This window comes from Haemorhous mexicanus, chromosome 10 (genome assembly GCF_027477595.1).
Source record: "Haemorhous mexicanus isolate bHaeMex1 chromosome 10, bHaeMex1.pri, whole genome shotgun sequence".
NCBI classification, from domain to species: Eukaryota; Metazoa; Chordata; class Aves; order Passeriformes; family Fringillidae; genus Haemorhous; species Haemorhous mexicanus.
In genome coordinates, this window is record NC_082350.1 from 24,957,313 (window position 1) to 24,974,278 (window position 16,966).

The 16,966-nt window shown below is 53.1% G+C and overlaps 1 protein-coding gene across 2 annotated transcripts; it reads left to right on the forward strand.

Annotated features, from left to right (window-relative positions):
* The first annotated feature begins 1,839 nt into the window (after positions 1 to 1,839).
* Positions 1,840 to 16,363, forward strand: CARD8 (caspase recruitment domain family member 8). Of its 2 annotated transcripts, none has more exons than XM_059855853.1 (15): positions 1,840 to 1,926; positions 3,833 to 3,864; positions 4,302 to 4,367; positions 4,846 to 4,896; positions 6,416 to 6,463; positions 6,555 to 6,598; positions 6,715 to 6,764; positions 8,117 to 8,337; positions 10,661 to 10,911; positions 12,024 to 12,158; positions 12,397 to 12,535; positions 13,239 to 13,292; positions 13,380 to 13,463; positions 13,978 to 14,247; positions 15,406 to 16,363. In XM_059855853.1, the coding sequence occupies exons 1-15, from the start codon at positions 1,898 to 1,900 to the stop codon at positions 15,423 to 15,425; spliced, it is 1,494 nt and encodes a 497-aa protein (XP_059711836.1). In that variant the 5' UTR covers positions 1,840 to 1,897; the 3' UTR covers positions 15,426 to 16,363. The 2 variants fall into 2 exon arrangements, with proteins under 2 accessions (XP_059711836.1, XP_059711834.1); XM_059855851.1 differs by lacking the exon at positions 1,840 to 1,926 and adding an exon at positions 2,464 to 3,105.
* Positions 16,364 to 16,966: the final 603 nt, after the last annotated feature.

The window sequence follows — 16,966 nt, forward strand, 5'->3', positions numbered from 1 at the left end:
TGGGGTTTGTCAGAGGAAAACTGGGAATTGGGGTTTGTCAGAGGAAAACTGGCAAGTGGGGTTTGTCAGAGGAAAACTGGGAATTGGGGTTTCTCCGAGGAAAACTGGGAATTGGGGTTTGTCAGAGGAAAACTGGGAACTGGGGTTTGTCAGAGGAAAACTGGGAAATGGGGTTTCTCCGAGGAAAACTGGGAATTGGGGTTTCTCCGAGGAAAACTGGGAGTTGGAGAGGTTTGGGCTGAGCAGACCCCGGGCTGGGGCTGCCCCGGGCTGTGACAGCTCACGGGATGTTTATGGCATCACCCTCGGCCTGGGGCCGCCTGGAAAAGCTGGAAAAGGATGGCTCGGCCACGCTTGGGAAGCTCCCAGCAGCATCCCAGGGATGGAGCTGGGGAAACAAACCCCCCAGGGTAACCCCACCTTCCCCTCCTCCCTCTCCCCTGGCTTTCCTTTCCTTTCCTTTCCTTTTTCATTCTCCGTCCTGGGTGATTGTTTGCTCCCAACTGTCGCTGTGCCATGAACTTTTCCCACTTCCTTCAGTTTGTTCCAGGCTGGATTTGAGAGTTGTTTACAGGGGATTTCCTCCCCTGGCACTCCCACCTCTCCCCAAACCGACCCCTCCGGTCACTTTTCCAGGGTCTCCCATCCGAAGTTGGTTTCTTTTGTCGGGTTTCCCTCAGTTTTCCACCCCCCCTTTGCAGCCCAGCTCGTTCCCGTGAGCTCTGCACACGGAGCTTCCAGTGGAGACGGATTTCCCACAACTGTTTGGTGTCCTGGAGTCCAGAGGGTGGGATTTGGGGCGAGGGGCAGAACTGAGGGGGCTCCGGATCCGGAATATTTCCAGGAGCTGGGAGCTGAGCGCTTGGAAGGCGCGGGGAGCGGCGTTCTGACCGTTCTGTGTTTGCTCAAGCACTCACGTTTGTTTACAGAGATTATTTTCCGTTCTGCTCCGGGCCCTGGGCAGGCACACAAAAGGGTCCCCCAGAGCCCCCTGCACCCAGAGCTGCGCTGGGGGGGCACAGGGGGAGGGGGTGATGCTGAGCTATGGATTGGGGCTGGATCAGCTCTTGGAATGAGGGAAATACCCTAAACCACCCACCCGAGCCGCCCTTTCCAAGGGGCACCAGCCCAGGTGACTCTGGCTGTTTCCAGCCTGGGGTGGGGTGAGGGCTGTGAGGGGCTTTCCTTGTCTGCACCTCCGGAATTCCCCTCTCCCAGGGACTGCGGGGAGGGGCAGGTGGGCGCCCAACACCTCTGGGGCTCCGGGATTTATTGCATTGCTGAGGGGCTCCAGGAGCTTCAAAACGCTTCTGGTTAAGAGGCTTTTATTCCCTTTTTATTCCTTTTTATTCTTTTTTTTTTTTTTTTTTTTTTTTTTTTTTTTGTTACAAAGAAGTCTGAATGCGCTGCAGGTTTGGGCTGGTTTTTTTTTTCTTTCTTTTATTTTAACTTTTTCTTTCCCTCCCCCCCCAAGCAGCTCTGCCAGCAGCCGGCAGATCCTGACGTGTCCACGGCCAGGTTGGACATGGCTTGCTTGGAGCAACCCGATCCATGGAAATTGTCCCTGCCCGTGGCAGGGGGGGTGACACGAGACGAGCTTTGAGGTCCCTTCCCACCCAAACCACTCTGGGATTTCAGCACAATATGTGTAATAACACAAATATCTTAATAACTAACACGGAATGCGCCCAGAATATGAAAATTACGTTTATTTATGAATTACACCGGCCGTGTCTGCACCGACACCCGGGGGGGTGCGACGGACACGGAGCAGCGACAACGAGGGGGACGAGCCGGGGCGTGTCAGGGGCGTGTCAGGGGCGTGTCCGGGGCGTGTCCCGCTGGCCCCGCCCCCCACGCGCGCAGGACGCGGCCGTTCCCGCTCGGTGCCGCTGCGATGTCCGGCCCGGCTCCGGAGCCCGACAGGTGAGCGGGGCCGGGCCGAGCCGGGCCGAGCCGGGCTCGCCGCGCCCCCCGCGCCCCCCGCCCGCCCCCCGCGCCTCCCCGCGGCTGCGCGCCGTCCCCGCCACCCTGCCCGCTCTTGTCGCCTCCCGCTGGCCCCCTGCACCCTCCCGCTGTCCCCCTGCACTCTCCCGCTGTCCCCCTGCCCGTCCCGATGTCCCCCAGCCCGTCCCGCTGTCCCCCAGCTCCGCCCCCCGCATCCTCCCATCCCCCACCCCACCTGCATCCCCGCATCCTCCATCCCCTCCCGGCCCCCCGTTCCCGGGCACCGGCGGGTCCCTGCCGTGCCCAGCCCCTCCCGGTGGCTGCGGGTGCCCCAGCCCGGCCGTGCACCTGCAGCGGGGGCTGCTCCCAGCCCCGGCCGCGCCGCGCATCCGCCGCCGCCGCAGACAAAGCGCGGCTCCCGCTCCGCCCCGGGCTCCCCCCGGCTCCCCCCGGGCTCCCCCCGGCTCCCTCCGCCTCCCCCGGTGCTCCGGTGCTGCCCTGAGCCCGAGCGCGGCTCGTGTTTATCTGCCCGTGCCTTTATCGCGCCGGGGAGCCGCCGTGCGGGTTCCCAATTAATGGTTACAGTTATTAGCGCGCCCGGGCCGCCTGCTCGGCTGCGCTCTTGTTTTGTGTTTGCTCCCTCCTCCCCTCCCCGTTTCTGCGGCGTTTGCCAGCGCGGGAGGAGGGAAATGCAGCTGGAGGGGTTGGAGAGAAGCGATCCCGAGTTTAGCAAGCCAGCACTTGGTGGAAGGGTTGAAGGGTTGCACAAACACTGCCTGGCTCGGCTGCCGGCCCTGGACAGCATCCAGGCTCCCTCCGAACCCTCCAGATAAATACATTTACTCTTTTTTTTTTTCAAGATACAGTTTGGAAGAGCAAACTGTTGTGTAATTTCTTCTGGGGGGAAAGGCTTTCCCACTTCTTCCTGCCCTTGACCCAGAAAGTTTTGCAGCCCCTTTGCCGTGCTTTGCCAGGACCCCCCAGCTGGCATGGCTTCCCCGAGCTCCTCAGGAATCCTCCCTCATTGATTTTCCTGCCTCTGCCATTCCCATTTGTTTCTTTTTCAATTCTGTGGCTGAGTGTGGCCCCCTTGGCGATGCCCACTCATTCCAGGGGCGCTCCAGGAGCTCCCAGGGAGGCCAAAATCAGCCCCCAGAGGTGAGCAGCTCCCCCATCTCAGCTCCACCACCCCCAGCATCCCTGGGATTGCACTGTGACTTCAGAGCTCCAAAGGAAAAGGGCTGGATGCTTCTTCCCTGCCTGCTCCTGCAGCTGCCCCTGGCCAGGGTGGAGGCTCTGGGACATTTCCTGGTGCCACCACGGTGCCCTGAGCTGGATGTCACCTGCTGCTTTATGGTGGCTGCACCCAGGGCCATTCCCTTCCTCAGGGCAGCTTTCCTGGCTGGCTCTGCCTGGCAGGTGTCGTGGAGCTCCTGGAGAAGGTTCCAAGCAGGATTTTAATCCGTGGGTGATACACAGAGCAGGTTTCCCCTTTGCAGGGTGGATGGAGGCTGGAGGCTGCTGTGGGTTTGCCACAGCTGGCTCTGCTGGAGAGCAGAGTTTATCTGGGTCTCCTGCCTGCCCGGGGATTGGTTGGATTGCTCCCAAATCCAGCAGGGTCCTGGTGCTTGGCAGAAGGGGCTGGAAGCAGGAGCTGGTGCCAGTGGGAATTGTGTCCAGGTGTCCCCAGAGGGGCAGCAGGGAGCCAGGGCAGGGCTGATGCTGCAGGAGGTGAATGTTGAACCCCCAGCCCCCATCCCACGGCAGCTCCCGGATTCCCAGGGCTGGGAGCGGTGCCAGGGGAGGGAGCTGGGAATGCTGCCCCTGTGGGAGTGTGGGAAAGGGCTGGCAGAGCTCTCATGTGTGCCTGCTTTTTGTCTTCCAGCGGGGCAGAGTCCCTCTCCTCCGATGAAAAAGGTACAGGGGCTTTGGGAATGGGAATGGGAATTCTGAAACTGGCTTTAAAGACCAGTTGGAAAGTACAGGGATTTGGGGAAATGCCCATCCTTGGGTATGGGAATGGGAATTTTAAAACTGGCTTTAAAAAACAATTGAAAAGGTACACTGATTTTGGGAAATAACCATCCTTTGGAATGGGAATTCTGGAACTGGCTTTAAAAAACAGTTGGAAAGTACAGGGATTTTGGGAAGTGCCCATCCTTAATGGGAATGGGAATTCTATAACTGGCTCTCAAACCTTGGTGTAAACCCTTTGTTTGTGGATTCCTTTGGTGTTTATGCTGGGTTTTGAAATGCCTGTTCTTTTGTTATTTGTTCCCTTTCTCTGAGTGCAGAATTGGCAAGAGAAGAGTTAAATCCCTCCCCAGCTCTCACTCCCTGCCTTTCCCTTGCAGAGGTGACACCCAACGGCATGGAGGGATCGGGATCGGGATCGGGATCAGCTGAGGAGCACCCGGAGGGTGAGCCCACCATGGCTCAGGCATTTCCTCACCCCTGGGGTGGTGTGCCTGCTCCTGCATCCCACATTCCCCCCAGCCACATCCCAGAACACATCCCTGCCTTCCCAGGGCTGGTTTCTCTTCAGATGACGTTTGTAGGAGTCATTAACTGGTTGGTGCCTCCACACGAGTCCCGACTGGTGGGACACACAGCTCCCACCAAGGCTGCTCCCACCTGCCTTGGAAAACCATAATTTGACTGGGATGTGCTGTGGGTGGAGCTCCAAACTGATCCCAGGTTGTGTAAAACGGAAGAATTCAGTATTCTGAGCACCCTTCTCCAGGGCCTGGGCGACCCCAAAGTCTCCCCTGCTCTGGGGTTTGATGCTCTGATGTTTGTCTCTGCCTCAGTAGTTCTTTTTTTTCTGTTCCATTATCTATCTTATCCACACCTCTGGATGGATCCTGGACTCACATTCCACCTGTGCCTGTTTTTAAGGAGAAGCCAGTTCTGAGGACAGCTCCAGCAGCAGCTCAGAAGAGGAGTCAGGTGAGCAGGGCATTGTGATTTATTTACCTGCAATCCGTTTTTTTAAAAACTGATGTTCAGTTTAAACCAGCTGCTTCTCCTGGGTATAACCCCACAGTTATTAGGGAATGCTAGCTCTGATTGCTCTCCCAATAAATTTTTTGGGAGCCAATGATTTTCTGTCAATGATCAAAGGGCAGCAGCGTGGAAGAGGAGTCAGGTTTGCAGAGCGTTATGATTTATTTTTCTGTTTGCTTTTTAAAAACTGATGTTCAATTTAAAGCAGCTGCTTCTCCTGGGTATAACCTCACAGTTCTTAGGGAATGCTAGCTCTGGTTGCTTTCCCAATAAAATTTTGGGATCCAGTGGTTTCCTATCACTGATCAAAGGGCAGCAGCTTGTGCTGCTTTCACCAGGCAGACACAGCACCCCAGACACAATACCCACGGATATTTTTACACCACAGCAGTTTTCCAAACACCAAGAGGCCGTAAATTTCCTCAAAAGTTGGCCACAGAACTGGCCAAACAGGATGGACAGGAAAATAATGAGAGGAAGTGTTTGTTGTCAGTGGGTTTGTGCTTCCATGGGATTTGCTGCCAGACTTGTGCTGGTTTTATGTAACACTGATCTTTACCAATCCCAGCGGATCTCTGGGCAGATGCAGAGGAGAGGGATGGAGGAAGGCTGGCGGAGTGGGGTTTGTTGTGCCTGTTTTCCCCTGCTCAGCAGGAGGAAGGCAGCTGGATGGCAGGAAGGATTCCAGCCAGCAGCTCCATCTCTTTGGACAAGGAGCTGCTGGAGAGCATCCCTAGGAAGTGAGGGGTGGAAAGGAGGAGCTCCCAGAGCAGGGAGTGTTCCTGGGGCTGTTCCAGCCCTGCTGAGCTGGGGGCTGGGACAGCAGGGCTGGGGCACACGGCCAGGGCTGGCTGCTGCCTCCCTGCCTCTCCCAGCCCATGATGATCCCGGGGGGGACTGGGGTTCCAGGATAGCCTGGGACAGCCTCCAGCATCCCTCTGTCCTGGGAGGGAGCTGGGATGGGGAAGCAGCTGATCCTGGCAGCTCTGCCACTGCCCTGCTCCCAAATCAGCCCTCAGGACACCGCCTTTGGCCTGAGGTCTGAGCTCTGCTGGAATTCCATCCTGTTGGGCTCAGCCAGGACAATCCAGGCACTTTCAGATCACTTTGGGGACAAACACCCTGCAGACAATGTGGTGGTGGTTGCTCCTTGGGAAAGCTGTTCCCAGTTTCCATGCTGGGGGCTGAACTTTGTCCTTGGCACCACAAGGCTCATCCCAGGATAAATCTTTTTTTAACCCCTGTGAAAATTCCCAGGAGTTTGGGCAGTTTCGGAGCTTTTGGCAAATTTGTATCCTGATGTTCAGCTTCACCCTCAGGCTGTGCAAAGCCTGCAGGGACTCTCGGGAATGTTCTCCTAAGGTGGATTTAAGCAAATGGAATTGTGGGGTTGTCCTGGGTCAATGTGGGAGCAGAGACCCCCTGGACGTGGAGATATTTACTCCAAACTCCTTTTCCCTAGATGAAGAACACGAGGAGAAGGAATCCCCACCTTACTGCAATGAGTCAGGTAGGAACAGTTCTCCTGAGGGCTTTTTCTTTATTCCTGGCTGTTTAATTACTTGGCTTTTCATGAGCTCATCTTCCTCTTTTCCCGCTAGGAGAGAGCTGCTTGCCGCCCTGTGAGCACTGCAGGAATGAGAATGTAGGTTTGTGGGGAAAGAAACACCCACTTACTTTGCATGGGATCATTTGCAAACTGTAATTCTCCTCTCTCCTCACCTTTTTAAAGATAATTTTTTTTTTTTAATCTCTTTCCAGGACCAGAAGGAGCAAGTGACCCCCAGGAGACATGCTGGAGGACAATTCATGTATGAATTTTTTTAATGTAATGGGTTTGAGTTTGATTGTTCTCATCAAGGTGCTTCAGTCTTTGGGTGGGCAAGCAGCTCATTTGCTGCACAAATGATTTGGATTCCTACTGGGGGTGCACCCAAATCCTTACAAATCACAGTTTAGAGCCTGTGCTGCCTCCAGATCCTGGTCCAAGACAACTCCTGGAGGGTTTTCAGGATGCTGCCTCATCCTGCTGCAGTAATGAGCAGCAGCCCATTTTTATGTGCTTATTTCAGCCTGGCTGCACAGGAGGCATCCTGCCCTGCTTCTCCCTGACTTCAGCCCTGCGTTCCCCCTGGGGTGCAGCACTGTCCCCTCGGTGTGCCCTGGGGAGGCCCCTGGGGGATGTCCCTGCAGGACACACTGCTGGGTGTGGGTGTTACCCACGGGAAACGCTGGACATGCCACCGAGCCCTGCACCGAGAGCAGCTCCCGGCACAGCAGGTTTTATGCAAAACTCTCCTTTCCTTTCGCAAGGGCTGGGTGAGCCCTCAGCCGTTTTTAACAGCCCCGGAGCAGCTGCGGGCTGAGACAAAGCGGGAGGAAGTGCCCGGGGCAGCTCCCGGAGCTGTGGCCGAGCGGGAGCTGTGCCCGGGGCAGCTCCCAGAGCTGTGGCCGAGCGGGAGGGGGTGCCCGGGGCAGCTCCCGGAGCTGTGGCCGAGTGGGAGCTGTGCCCGGGGCATCTCCCGGAGCTGTGGCCGAGCGGGAGCTGTGCCCGGGGCATCTCCTGGAGCTGTGGCCGGGCGGGAGCTGTGCCCGGGGCCATTCCCGGAGCTGTGGCCGAGCGGGAGCTGTGCCCGGGGCATCTCCTGGAGCTGTGGCCGGGCGGGAACTGTGCCCGGGGCCATTCCCGGAGCTGTGGCCGAGCGGGAGCTGTGCCCGGGGCATCTCCTGGAGCTCTGGCCGAGCGGGAGGGGGTGCCCGGGGCATCTCCCGGAGCTGTGGCCGAGCGGGAGCTGTGCCCGGGGCAGCTCCTGGAGCTGTGGCCGAGCGGGAGCTGTGCCCGGGGCCGTTCCTGGAGCTGTGGCCGAGCGGGAGCTGTGCCCGGGGCATCTCCCGGAGCTGTGGCCGAGCGGGAGCTGTGCCCGGGGCAGCTCCCGGAGCTGTGGCCGAGCGGGAGCTGTGCCCGGGGCCGCTCCCGGAGCTGTGGCCGGGCGGGAGCTGTGCCCGGGGCAGCTCCCGGAGCTGTGGCCGGGCGGGAGCTGTGCCCGGGGCAGCTCCCGGAGCTGTGGCCGGGCGGGAGCTGTGCCCGGGGCATCTCCCGGAGCTGTGGCCGAGAGGGAGCTGTGCCCGGGGCCATTCCCGGAGCTGTGGCCGTCTCCTGCAGGGTGCAGCTGGACGCGGAGGGCTCCTACCAGTGCAGCAGCACGGGGCTGATCTTCGAGGTGACGGGCAGGGCCAGGGTCACCTACTCGCTGCTGTCCTGGAGCAAGTACGCCCCGCTGGTGGAGAAGCCGTGGATCGTGGGCGGGCCGCTGTTCGACGTGCGCTGCTCGGCGCCCGGCGCGCTGCGCTCCATCCAGTTCCCGCACTGCCTCTGCCTCGGCGGTGAGTGCGGCGGGGCTGCGCGGGGCACGGCTCGGCGGGGAGGGCAGGAATTGCGGTGGGAATTGTTACCACGGTGTGGTATTGATGTGGTGCTCTGGGTCCCAGGAGCAGGGGAGGGATGAGAATTGACTCTAAGGTCTTAGATGGCTGATGCATTATTGTGTTATATTATATTACATCACCACATTACATCACCATATTATATCATATTATATTATATTATATTATATTATATTATATTATATTATATTATATTATATTATATTATATTATATTATATTATATTATATTATATTATATTATATTATATTATATTATATTATATTATATTATATTATATTATATTATATTATATTATATTATATTATATTATATTATATTATATTATATTATTACATCACCACATTACATTATATTATATTACATTACATTGCATTGCATTGCATTGCATTACATTACATTACATTGCATTATATCATATTTATATTACATTGCATTACATTGCATTATATTATATCATAATTATATTACATTACATTACATATATTACATTATATCATATTTATATTACATTATATTACATCATATTTACATTATATTACATTATAATTACATTGCATTATATTATAATTACATTACATTATATTATAATTGCATCACATTACATTACATTATATTCTAAAACTGTACTAAAAAGAATAGAGAAGATACATCAGAAGGCGAGAACAAGAATGAGGAGGAAAATAAAACCCACTCAGAGAGTCCAGCATAGCTGGCTGGGGTTGGCCATTAATTAAAAACTCATTAATTACTAACAATTCCCAGGGTGGGTAAACAGTTCTCCAAATCACACTCCAGAGCAGCCAAACAGGGAGAAGATGAAGCTTCCCAGGAGAAGAAATCCTGGTGAAGGGATTTTTCATGAAATATCACGGTCACAGATTATATATTAAATATATATAATATATATTACATTATATATATATTATACATTATAGATAATTTTTGACATTATATTTATTATATGTAATTATATATATATAATAATCATTATTATAATTATTATATATAATTGTTATAGCTCCACTCCCTCCAGATTATTATAATTTTGAAATTTAGGGGCTCTCAGGCAAAGATGTGGGAGTAGGAATAACAGTTCTTTATCAGGAGAAGAATAAAAAATAATAGACATCGCTGAGAGAGAAATGGAACTGCAAACAAGTTTCAAAAGGTGGCCTTGCAAATAAGAGTTAGTGCTTTAGAGAAATGGAACTGTGAAAGAGACATTGTAGTGAAAGCCATGAAATGTCATTTTAAACTATTGGCTTTAAAACATTTACAGCCTAGTGTAACAAAAGCTAATACAGCAAAAACATTTATAATATAATTAAAAATAATTAACTTCTAATCATAATAGTGTAAATTATAACATCTATATTATCTCACCCTTCACATAAAACTAAAAATAGAAGTTTTTAAAACACCCATCTCTAAGTAAAAAAAATAAACTTAATCCAGCAACAGTAGTACAGAAAACAAACCCTGACAGAGCCAGAGCAGTCCCTGCCCCCTGTGTGCCAGGGTGGTGGCACAGTCCCATCCCAGGGTGGTGGCACAGTCCCATCCCAGGGGGGCTCAGGGTGGTGGCACAGTCCCATCCCAGGGGGGCTCAGGGTGGTGGCACAGTCCCATCCCAGGGGGGCTCAGCCCTCCTGCAGTGCCAGCTGTGGTTCTGCTGGAGCAGGGATCCTGCACAAGGGGGGAGTTTTCCTCTGCAGCTCCAGGGCTGCTGGAGATGGGCCTGCTCTCCCTCTGGGAATGCAGGGCAGGAGAAAGCTGCTCCTCTGGGAATGCAGTGGGCAAAGGCTGCTGGGCTGTTCCCAGGGCAGATTGGATCCAGGGAGGAATGCTTGGCTCCTCCCCTGGGCAGAGCATCTCCCCATGGGATGGTGGGATTTGATCAGCCCTGCAGGGACACTCACTGGCCATGGACAGAGGATAATTAATAATTAATGGCCCATGGACAGCAGAGATCTCCTGGAGGGAGGGTTGGCTGTGGGAGAGAGAAAGAAAACTGCCCCAGGAACAGAGAGAACTGTCCCAGCTCTGACAGGTGGGGACAGAGCACACAGCCCAGGCATGGCTTGTCACAGGGACACGTGGGGACATCCTGGGGGTGCTGAGCCCAGGCTGTCCCCAGCTGAGCCTGGCTGTCCCCAGCTGAGCCTGGCTGTCCCAGCTGAGCCCAGGCTGTCCCCAGCTGAGCCCAGGCTGTCCCAGCTGAGCCCAGGCTGTCCCCAGCTGAGCCTGGCTGTCCCCACAGGTCACAGGGCTGGCGTGGCTTTCAAGGTGCTGCACATCAAGGGCGGTGGCGCGGCCATCGAGCCCTCGGCCGAGTTCTCGGCGTCGCACGTCAAGTGGGTGGTGAGCTCCCTGTCCCCCGTGGGACCCCTGATCCACAGCCAGGAGCCCCTGCAGTACCACGGGGCTGTCATCCTCTACAAGGCCATCGACGAGCACCCCTCCCTGTCCTTCTGGGTCTACCTGGCCACCAACAACGACTCCTTCATCAAGGTACGGCCCGGGCTGGCAGCTGCCCGAGGGGAGGGGGGGTGGGTGAGGAGTCCTGGTTCCATGGTTTGGTTGGAAGGACCTTAAATTCCATCTCATCCCACTCCTGCATGGGCAGGGACACCGTCCACTGTCCCAGGCTGCTCCAAGCCCCAGTGTTCAGCCTGGCCTTGGGCACTGCCAGGGATCCAGGGGCAGCCACAGCTGCTCTGGGAATCCCATCCCAGCCCCTCCCCCCCCTCCCAGGGAACAATTCCATCCCAATATCCCCTCTAAATCTTCAGTCTTTGAATTTGAAGCCATTCCCCCTTTTTCCTGTCGCTGCATCCCTTGTTAGTTGTCTCTCTCTGAGCTTTTCCATTTCCATTCTTTATCCGAGTCACCTCTCCCAGGTAACAAGAGGAAACAGCCCCAAGTTGTGCCAGAGGAGGTTCAGGTTGGATATTAGGTAAAATTCCTTCAGGAAAAGGGTGGCCAAGCATTAGAACAGGCTGCCTGGGGCAGTGCTGGAGTCCCCAGTGAAAATCTGGGGATTTGGGAAAGCAGCTGACAGAGGATTCATCCACGTGCCACCTCCTCTCCTGCTGCCGAGGGTCACGTCAGAAGTGACCTCTGAGCAGGGCAGAGCGTGTCTGCAGAGGAAGGAGAGGCCATGGGACTAACCCTGGATAGAATTCCAGCTTCAGAAAATTCCTTGCCTTGCCCTGCAGTGGGTTACAAACAGGAGATTGGGTTTGTGGGATCATTCAGGAGCTCTGGCAGGAGCAGGACTTTAATTCACCCTATTACAGCGAGGACAGGGCCAAAACCCTTCCTTTTACTCGGCTTGCAAACTCTCTAACCTCATTTACCCCCGTGGCAGAACAGCTGGAGAGGTTTAGTGATGCTTTTTGAGTGTGGTGGTTATTCCACAGCTTTCTGGGAAGTTTGTGGAGCAGATCAGGAAGTTGTGGAGCTGTTCTGGAAAGCTGGGGCCAGAGACCAGCCCAAGGAGCCACCTGAGCACAGGTGTTAGATGTTAATTCCTTTACTGAAATGAGTTTTAGATGTTCATTCCTTTACTGAAATGAGTGACATTGAAATATTAAGCTTGAAATGGTGTTTTTAAATTTTAGGATATCTCAAAGGCTGTAAAACACTCGAAAAGGAAATTTGTTCAAATTGAAAAGCCCCCTGTATGCCAAAAATTGCTGCAGGAAGGAAAGAAGTACAGACTGATCTGTGAGCCAGAGGCTGAAATAACTCCTGAGGTGAGTCCCTTGCCCAACCCTCACCTCCTGCACTGCAGCTTCCCTGGAAATGTGCCACAACGAGGAACCGTGTGCTTCTTGGAGCCCTGAAATTTTGGGATGAAATCCTGATGCTGAAGTCAACAGCAAAACTCTGGGGAAATTGGAGTTGGGTTCAGATCTCTCCCAACAGCCAGTTGCTTTCTCTTTGTTTATTTTAGATAGATATTTATGTTTATTTTCTGTTTCTGTTGTGCAGGAGATTGAGTTTGTTGATGGCTCACTGCTGAAGCTGAAGAGTTACTTTGAGGTGTATTTGGAGAAGCCTGATGACTTCACCCTGTCCCTGGTGGAGCAGGACTCGGATGAGACTGTCTGGAAAGCCAAGCTGAGGGAGAGTGAGTCCTTGGCAGTGGGGACTGGTCAGGGCTGGGAGGACCTCAGGGCCCACCCAGTGCCACTCCAGGGACACCTTCCACTGTCCCAGGCTGCTCCCAGCCCTGTCCAGCCTGGCCTTGGGCACTTGGCCACAGCTGCTCTGGGCACCCTGTGCCAGGGCCTGCCCACCCTCCCAGGGAATTCCCAGTTCCCAGTCTCCCATCCATCCCTGCCCTCTGGCAGTGGGAGCCATCCCCTGTGTCCTGTCCCTCCATCCCTGGTCAGTTGTCTCTCTCCATCTTTCCTGCAGCTCCTTCAGGCAGTGGAAAGCCCCAGAGAGGTCACCCCAAAGCTTCTCCTGTCCAGGGTGAACAATCCCAGCCCTCCCAGCAGGGCTGCTCCATCCCTCTCCTCATGGAATGGTTTCATTTGGAACTTAAAGACCATTCAGTTCCAACCCTCCTGTATATTACTCCATATATTATCCACAGAATTGCATCATATAATAAACAATTGCATATTATTGCATTATAATGTGCAATCTCTCTTGCCTGTTTGGGCCTGCTGCAGCACATGGAATAAAAGGGGAAAAATCTCCTCCTGTCAAACCCGAGGGGTTGGAATCCCCCCTTTGTGGGTTCCAGCTTTGTGCCTGGGAATTGTTGGAGCTGGGGCCCAGCACTGGGAATCCTCCCTGACATTTCCCTGCTCTGCCCTTGCCAGGGGACTGGATCCACTACGACCAGAACAGGAACGAGCAGAAGAGGAGCACAGGCAGTGAGTGCTGACTCTGCAGGGTGCAGCCCCATTCCCCTCCTGCTCTGGGCACAGGGGACAGCAGTGACACCTCTGCTCCCTCCCCAGGTGTGAAGAGGAGGAAGCCAGCCCTCAGCATCCTGGAGGAAGAGGGGCTCCACAGCAAAAAGCAAAAAACTGGTGGCACTGCAGGTGGGAAGGGACCTGGTTGGGGTTTGGTGTCCTGGGATTGGAACTGAGCTGGGTTTTCAAAGGTTTTTCCCTGTGGGATGGTCCAGGCCTGGGGAGGAGCAGCTGGAAAGGTGTCTGCTGGAAGAGGGGCTGGGGGTGATGGTGGCAGTGGCTGGACATGAGCCAGGGGTGGCCAAGGAGGTCCTGGGGCTGTGACTGTCCCCTGAGCTGGCACTGCTGGGGCTCCCCCTGCCCTGGGGCACTTCTGGGTTCCTCACAAGGACCTGGAGGGGCTGGAGCGTGTCCAGGGAAGGGAATGGGGCTGGGAAAGGGGCTGGAGAATCCTGAGGGAGCTGGGAAGGGGCTGAGCCTGGAGAAAAGGGGGATCAGGGGGGACCTTGTGGCTCTGCACAGCTCCTGACAGGAGGGGACAGCCGGGGGAATTTGGGATCTTATCCCAGGAACAGGGACAGGAGCAGAGGGAATGGCCAGGGCAGGGTCTGGCAGATTTTTGGGAAAATCCAATGTTTTTCAGATGGAGTGGGAGCAAAAAGCTTGACAGACCAACAGCTGCTGGTGATTGCCAAGCTGCTGGACCGGCACTGGAGGGAGATGGCCATCGAGTGTCTCCAGATGGAGATGAAGGACATCGATGACATCCGGGCCATGGAGGACGACGTGACCATGCAGAAACTGCTGGTGCTGAGGAAGTGGAGAGAGAGGGAGCAGGGCCAGGGCACTGCAGAGGCTCTGCAGAGGAGCCTGGGGGAAAAGGCCACCTACGAGATCCTGCAGGCACTGCAAGGTATCAGCTCCTGGGGACTGAGCCCATCCTGACTCAGCTGGGGTTGGGAATTCCATCAGGGAATGTACCTGGGGAAAAGGCCACCTATGAGATCCTGCAGGCACTGCAAGGTATCAGCTCCCAGGGAATGTGAACCCATCCTGACTCAGCTGGGGTTGGGAATTCCATCAGGGAATGTACCAAATCACCACTGCACCGTTTGTTCTGGAGGTCAAACTTGTCTCCTTTCCACTTCCCCAGCAGTGACTTTATTTTTTGTGGTGTTTTTATCCTTCAGGGACTGATACAAAAGGAATATTTTTGCCCTGAGTGTGGAGAGCTCTCCCAGCATGACTGGGTGTCCAAAGCAGTTCTTGGGATTTCCTGGAAGTCCTGAGAGGAGCTGTTTGGGTCTTTACTTCAGGAATGGTTAATTAATGGTTAATTAACACCTTCCCTGATGGAGGACTTGGTTCCATCCCATGTGGGGATGGATTTCCCAAGGGAGCTCCCCCTCCTTTCCGTGGAGTTCTTTTGTTCAGTTCACCTTCTGCAAATCCAAGTTATCCCAGGAGCTGGGAGTTATCCCTGCCCATGGCAGGGGTTGGAATTCAATGACCTTTAAGGTCCTTTCCAACCCAGACCATTCCATAATTTTATGAACTCAGCCTGCCAAGGGGAATTGTCTTCAAAAATTGATTTTTTTTTTTTTTTTTTTGCAAAGGCAAAACTTTGTTCTTTCTCAATTCCTTCACTTGGAACAAAAGGGAATGGCCTCAGGTTGTGCCAGGGGAGGTTCAGACTGGATATTGGGAACAATCCTTCATGGAAAGGGCTGTGGCACAGGCACCTCCCTGGAGGGATCTGTCACAGGTGTGGAGGTGGCACCTGGGGACGTGGAGCTGTGGTGGCCTGGGCAGTGCTGGGGAATGGTTGGACTGGAGGATCCTGGAGGCCTTTTCCAGCCTAATTCCATGGTAAATTCTCTCTGGAAAGAGCCTGGGGATGCAGGAGAGCTCTCCCTCACAGACTCTGTGCCACAGCCTTGTGCTGCCTCAGGGCAGGGCATTTAATACATTTATTTTTCAACTTAAACTTTTAAATCCAGTTTCTCCCAGGTTAAATCTTGCAGGAGCTTCAGAGATCCCACAATCCAGGTGTGTTTTTCCTTTCCCTCAGGTTTCCTGGCTCAGAGCTGAGCCAGCTGGAAGGAGGACGAGGAGGAGGAGGAGGAGGAGGTGGGAGCTTCCCCATCCAACCATTCTGCTCCCCTGGGATCCTGCTGGGGCTCAGGAATGTTCCTGGTGGGAAGTTCAGGCAGGATCCTCCAGAGAAACGTGAATGGAGTTTGGTGTGGGAAGGAGCCACTTCCAAGGCTTTCAGGAGAGGTGGATCCCAGAATTCTGGGCTTCACCCCCAGGGAAAGCCCCTCCAGGAGGGCACAAACACTGGAAGAAGCCACTTGATCTTTTTCATCACCTGGAAAAGATTTTTTATTTCCGTCAGGGAAAAACAGGGAGAAGAATTCCCCTGGAACCTTTCATCCCCTCCCAAACCCACTGAACTGCCAGAATCGTGAGGTGCATTGGATTTCTCATGGATCAGGGAAGAAGAGTCCAAAACTTGTACCAAATTCCTTGGCCTAATCACTGTATCTATGGAATTACTGTTCAGATCCTGTGCATCCAGTCCTCGTTAAGCTGTGGTTCTGCTTCCTGAGATTCCCAAGGATGGGAACACCACTGTGAACTCCAGGCAGCTCGGAATTTCCCCATGGAATTTCTTCTCCCCTCTTTTCTGTATAGCTTGTCTCTGTTTTTTACGTTGTATAATTCTTTTTTTTTTTTTTTTGTATGAGAAACTTTTTATACTTCTTTTTTAGTTTTTTTTTAGACTTGATTTATTCGAACTTGGATAGAATTTAGGTGCTTAAAATGTGAGGAGCTGAAATCCCTGTGCTGCAGGATTGGAAAAAAATGTGGGAAAAATGGAATTTGCAGAAGAGAGGAGTGACCAGATCCAGGATTGTCTTGTTTTTAAGGCTGTGGGATGCTTGGGATCATCTTCCTCTGTGTATGTTTGGGAAAGGAAAACATACTTTTGAAAAACAAGGATTAAACAGGAAAAATTTCCTTTATTTCCATCTGAATTTTGCTTTTTGTTTCAGTTGGATGAAGTGTTGGGAAGTTGTTGATTCCTGGGAAGGGGAAGAGGGTGGAAGTTGTTCCTCAGCCTCTGGAAAAGCTGGAGGTGCCACCAAAGGCATCCAAGGGTTTTTTTTTGGGATGGAAATCCCCAAATCTCCCATCCCATTCGAACCCCTGCCAGGGGCAGGGACACCTTCCCTATCCCAGGTGTTTCCAAGAAGGAAACTTGGATTTTGAAACCAATTACAGGGAGGTGCCTTCCCATGCCAGCAGTGTCCAAAGTGTTCCAAAGGATTCATGGTGGGACAAAAAAATCACCGTGGTTCTGAAGGAAACCTTGGTTTTATTAGGCAATAAATAGAATAAATAGGGAATATCATAAATAAATCATGGGCTAGAATGGAATAGCATCATAAATAAATCAGGGAATAGAATGGAATATCATAAATAAATCCAGGAATATCATCACAAATAAATCAGGGAATAGAATGGAATATCATAAATAAATCCAGGAATATCATCATAAATAAATCAGGGAATAGAATGGAATATCATAAATAAATCCAGGAATATCATCATAAATAAATCAGGGA

What these genes read in the sequence shown, in the direction of transcription:
- CARD8 (XM_059855851.1), top strand. Translation starts at nt 3,044, where the DNA reads ATGCCCACTCATTCCAGGGGCGCTCCAGGAGCTCCCAGGGAGGCCAAA. An exon ending in CCTCTCCTCCGATGAAAAAG is followed by an intron (nt 3,865 to 4,301) that starts GTACAGGGGCTT and finishes TTTCCCTTGCAG; the next exon opens with AGGTGACACCCAACGGCATG. An exon ending in GCAGAAGAGGAGCACAGGCA is followed by an intron (nt 13,293 to 13,379) that starts GTGAGTGCTGAC and finishes CTCCCTCCCCAG; the next exon opens with GTGTGAAGAGGAGGAAGCCA.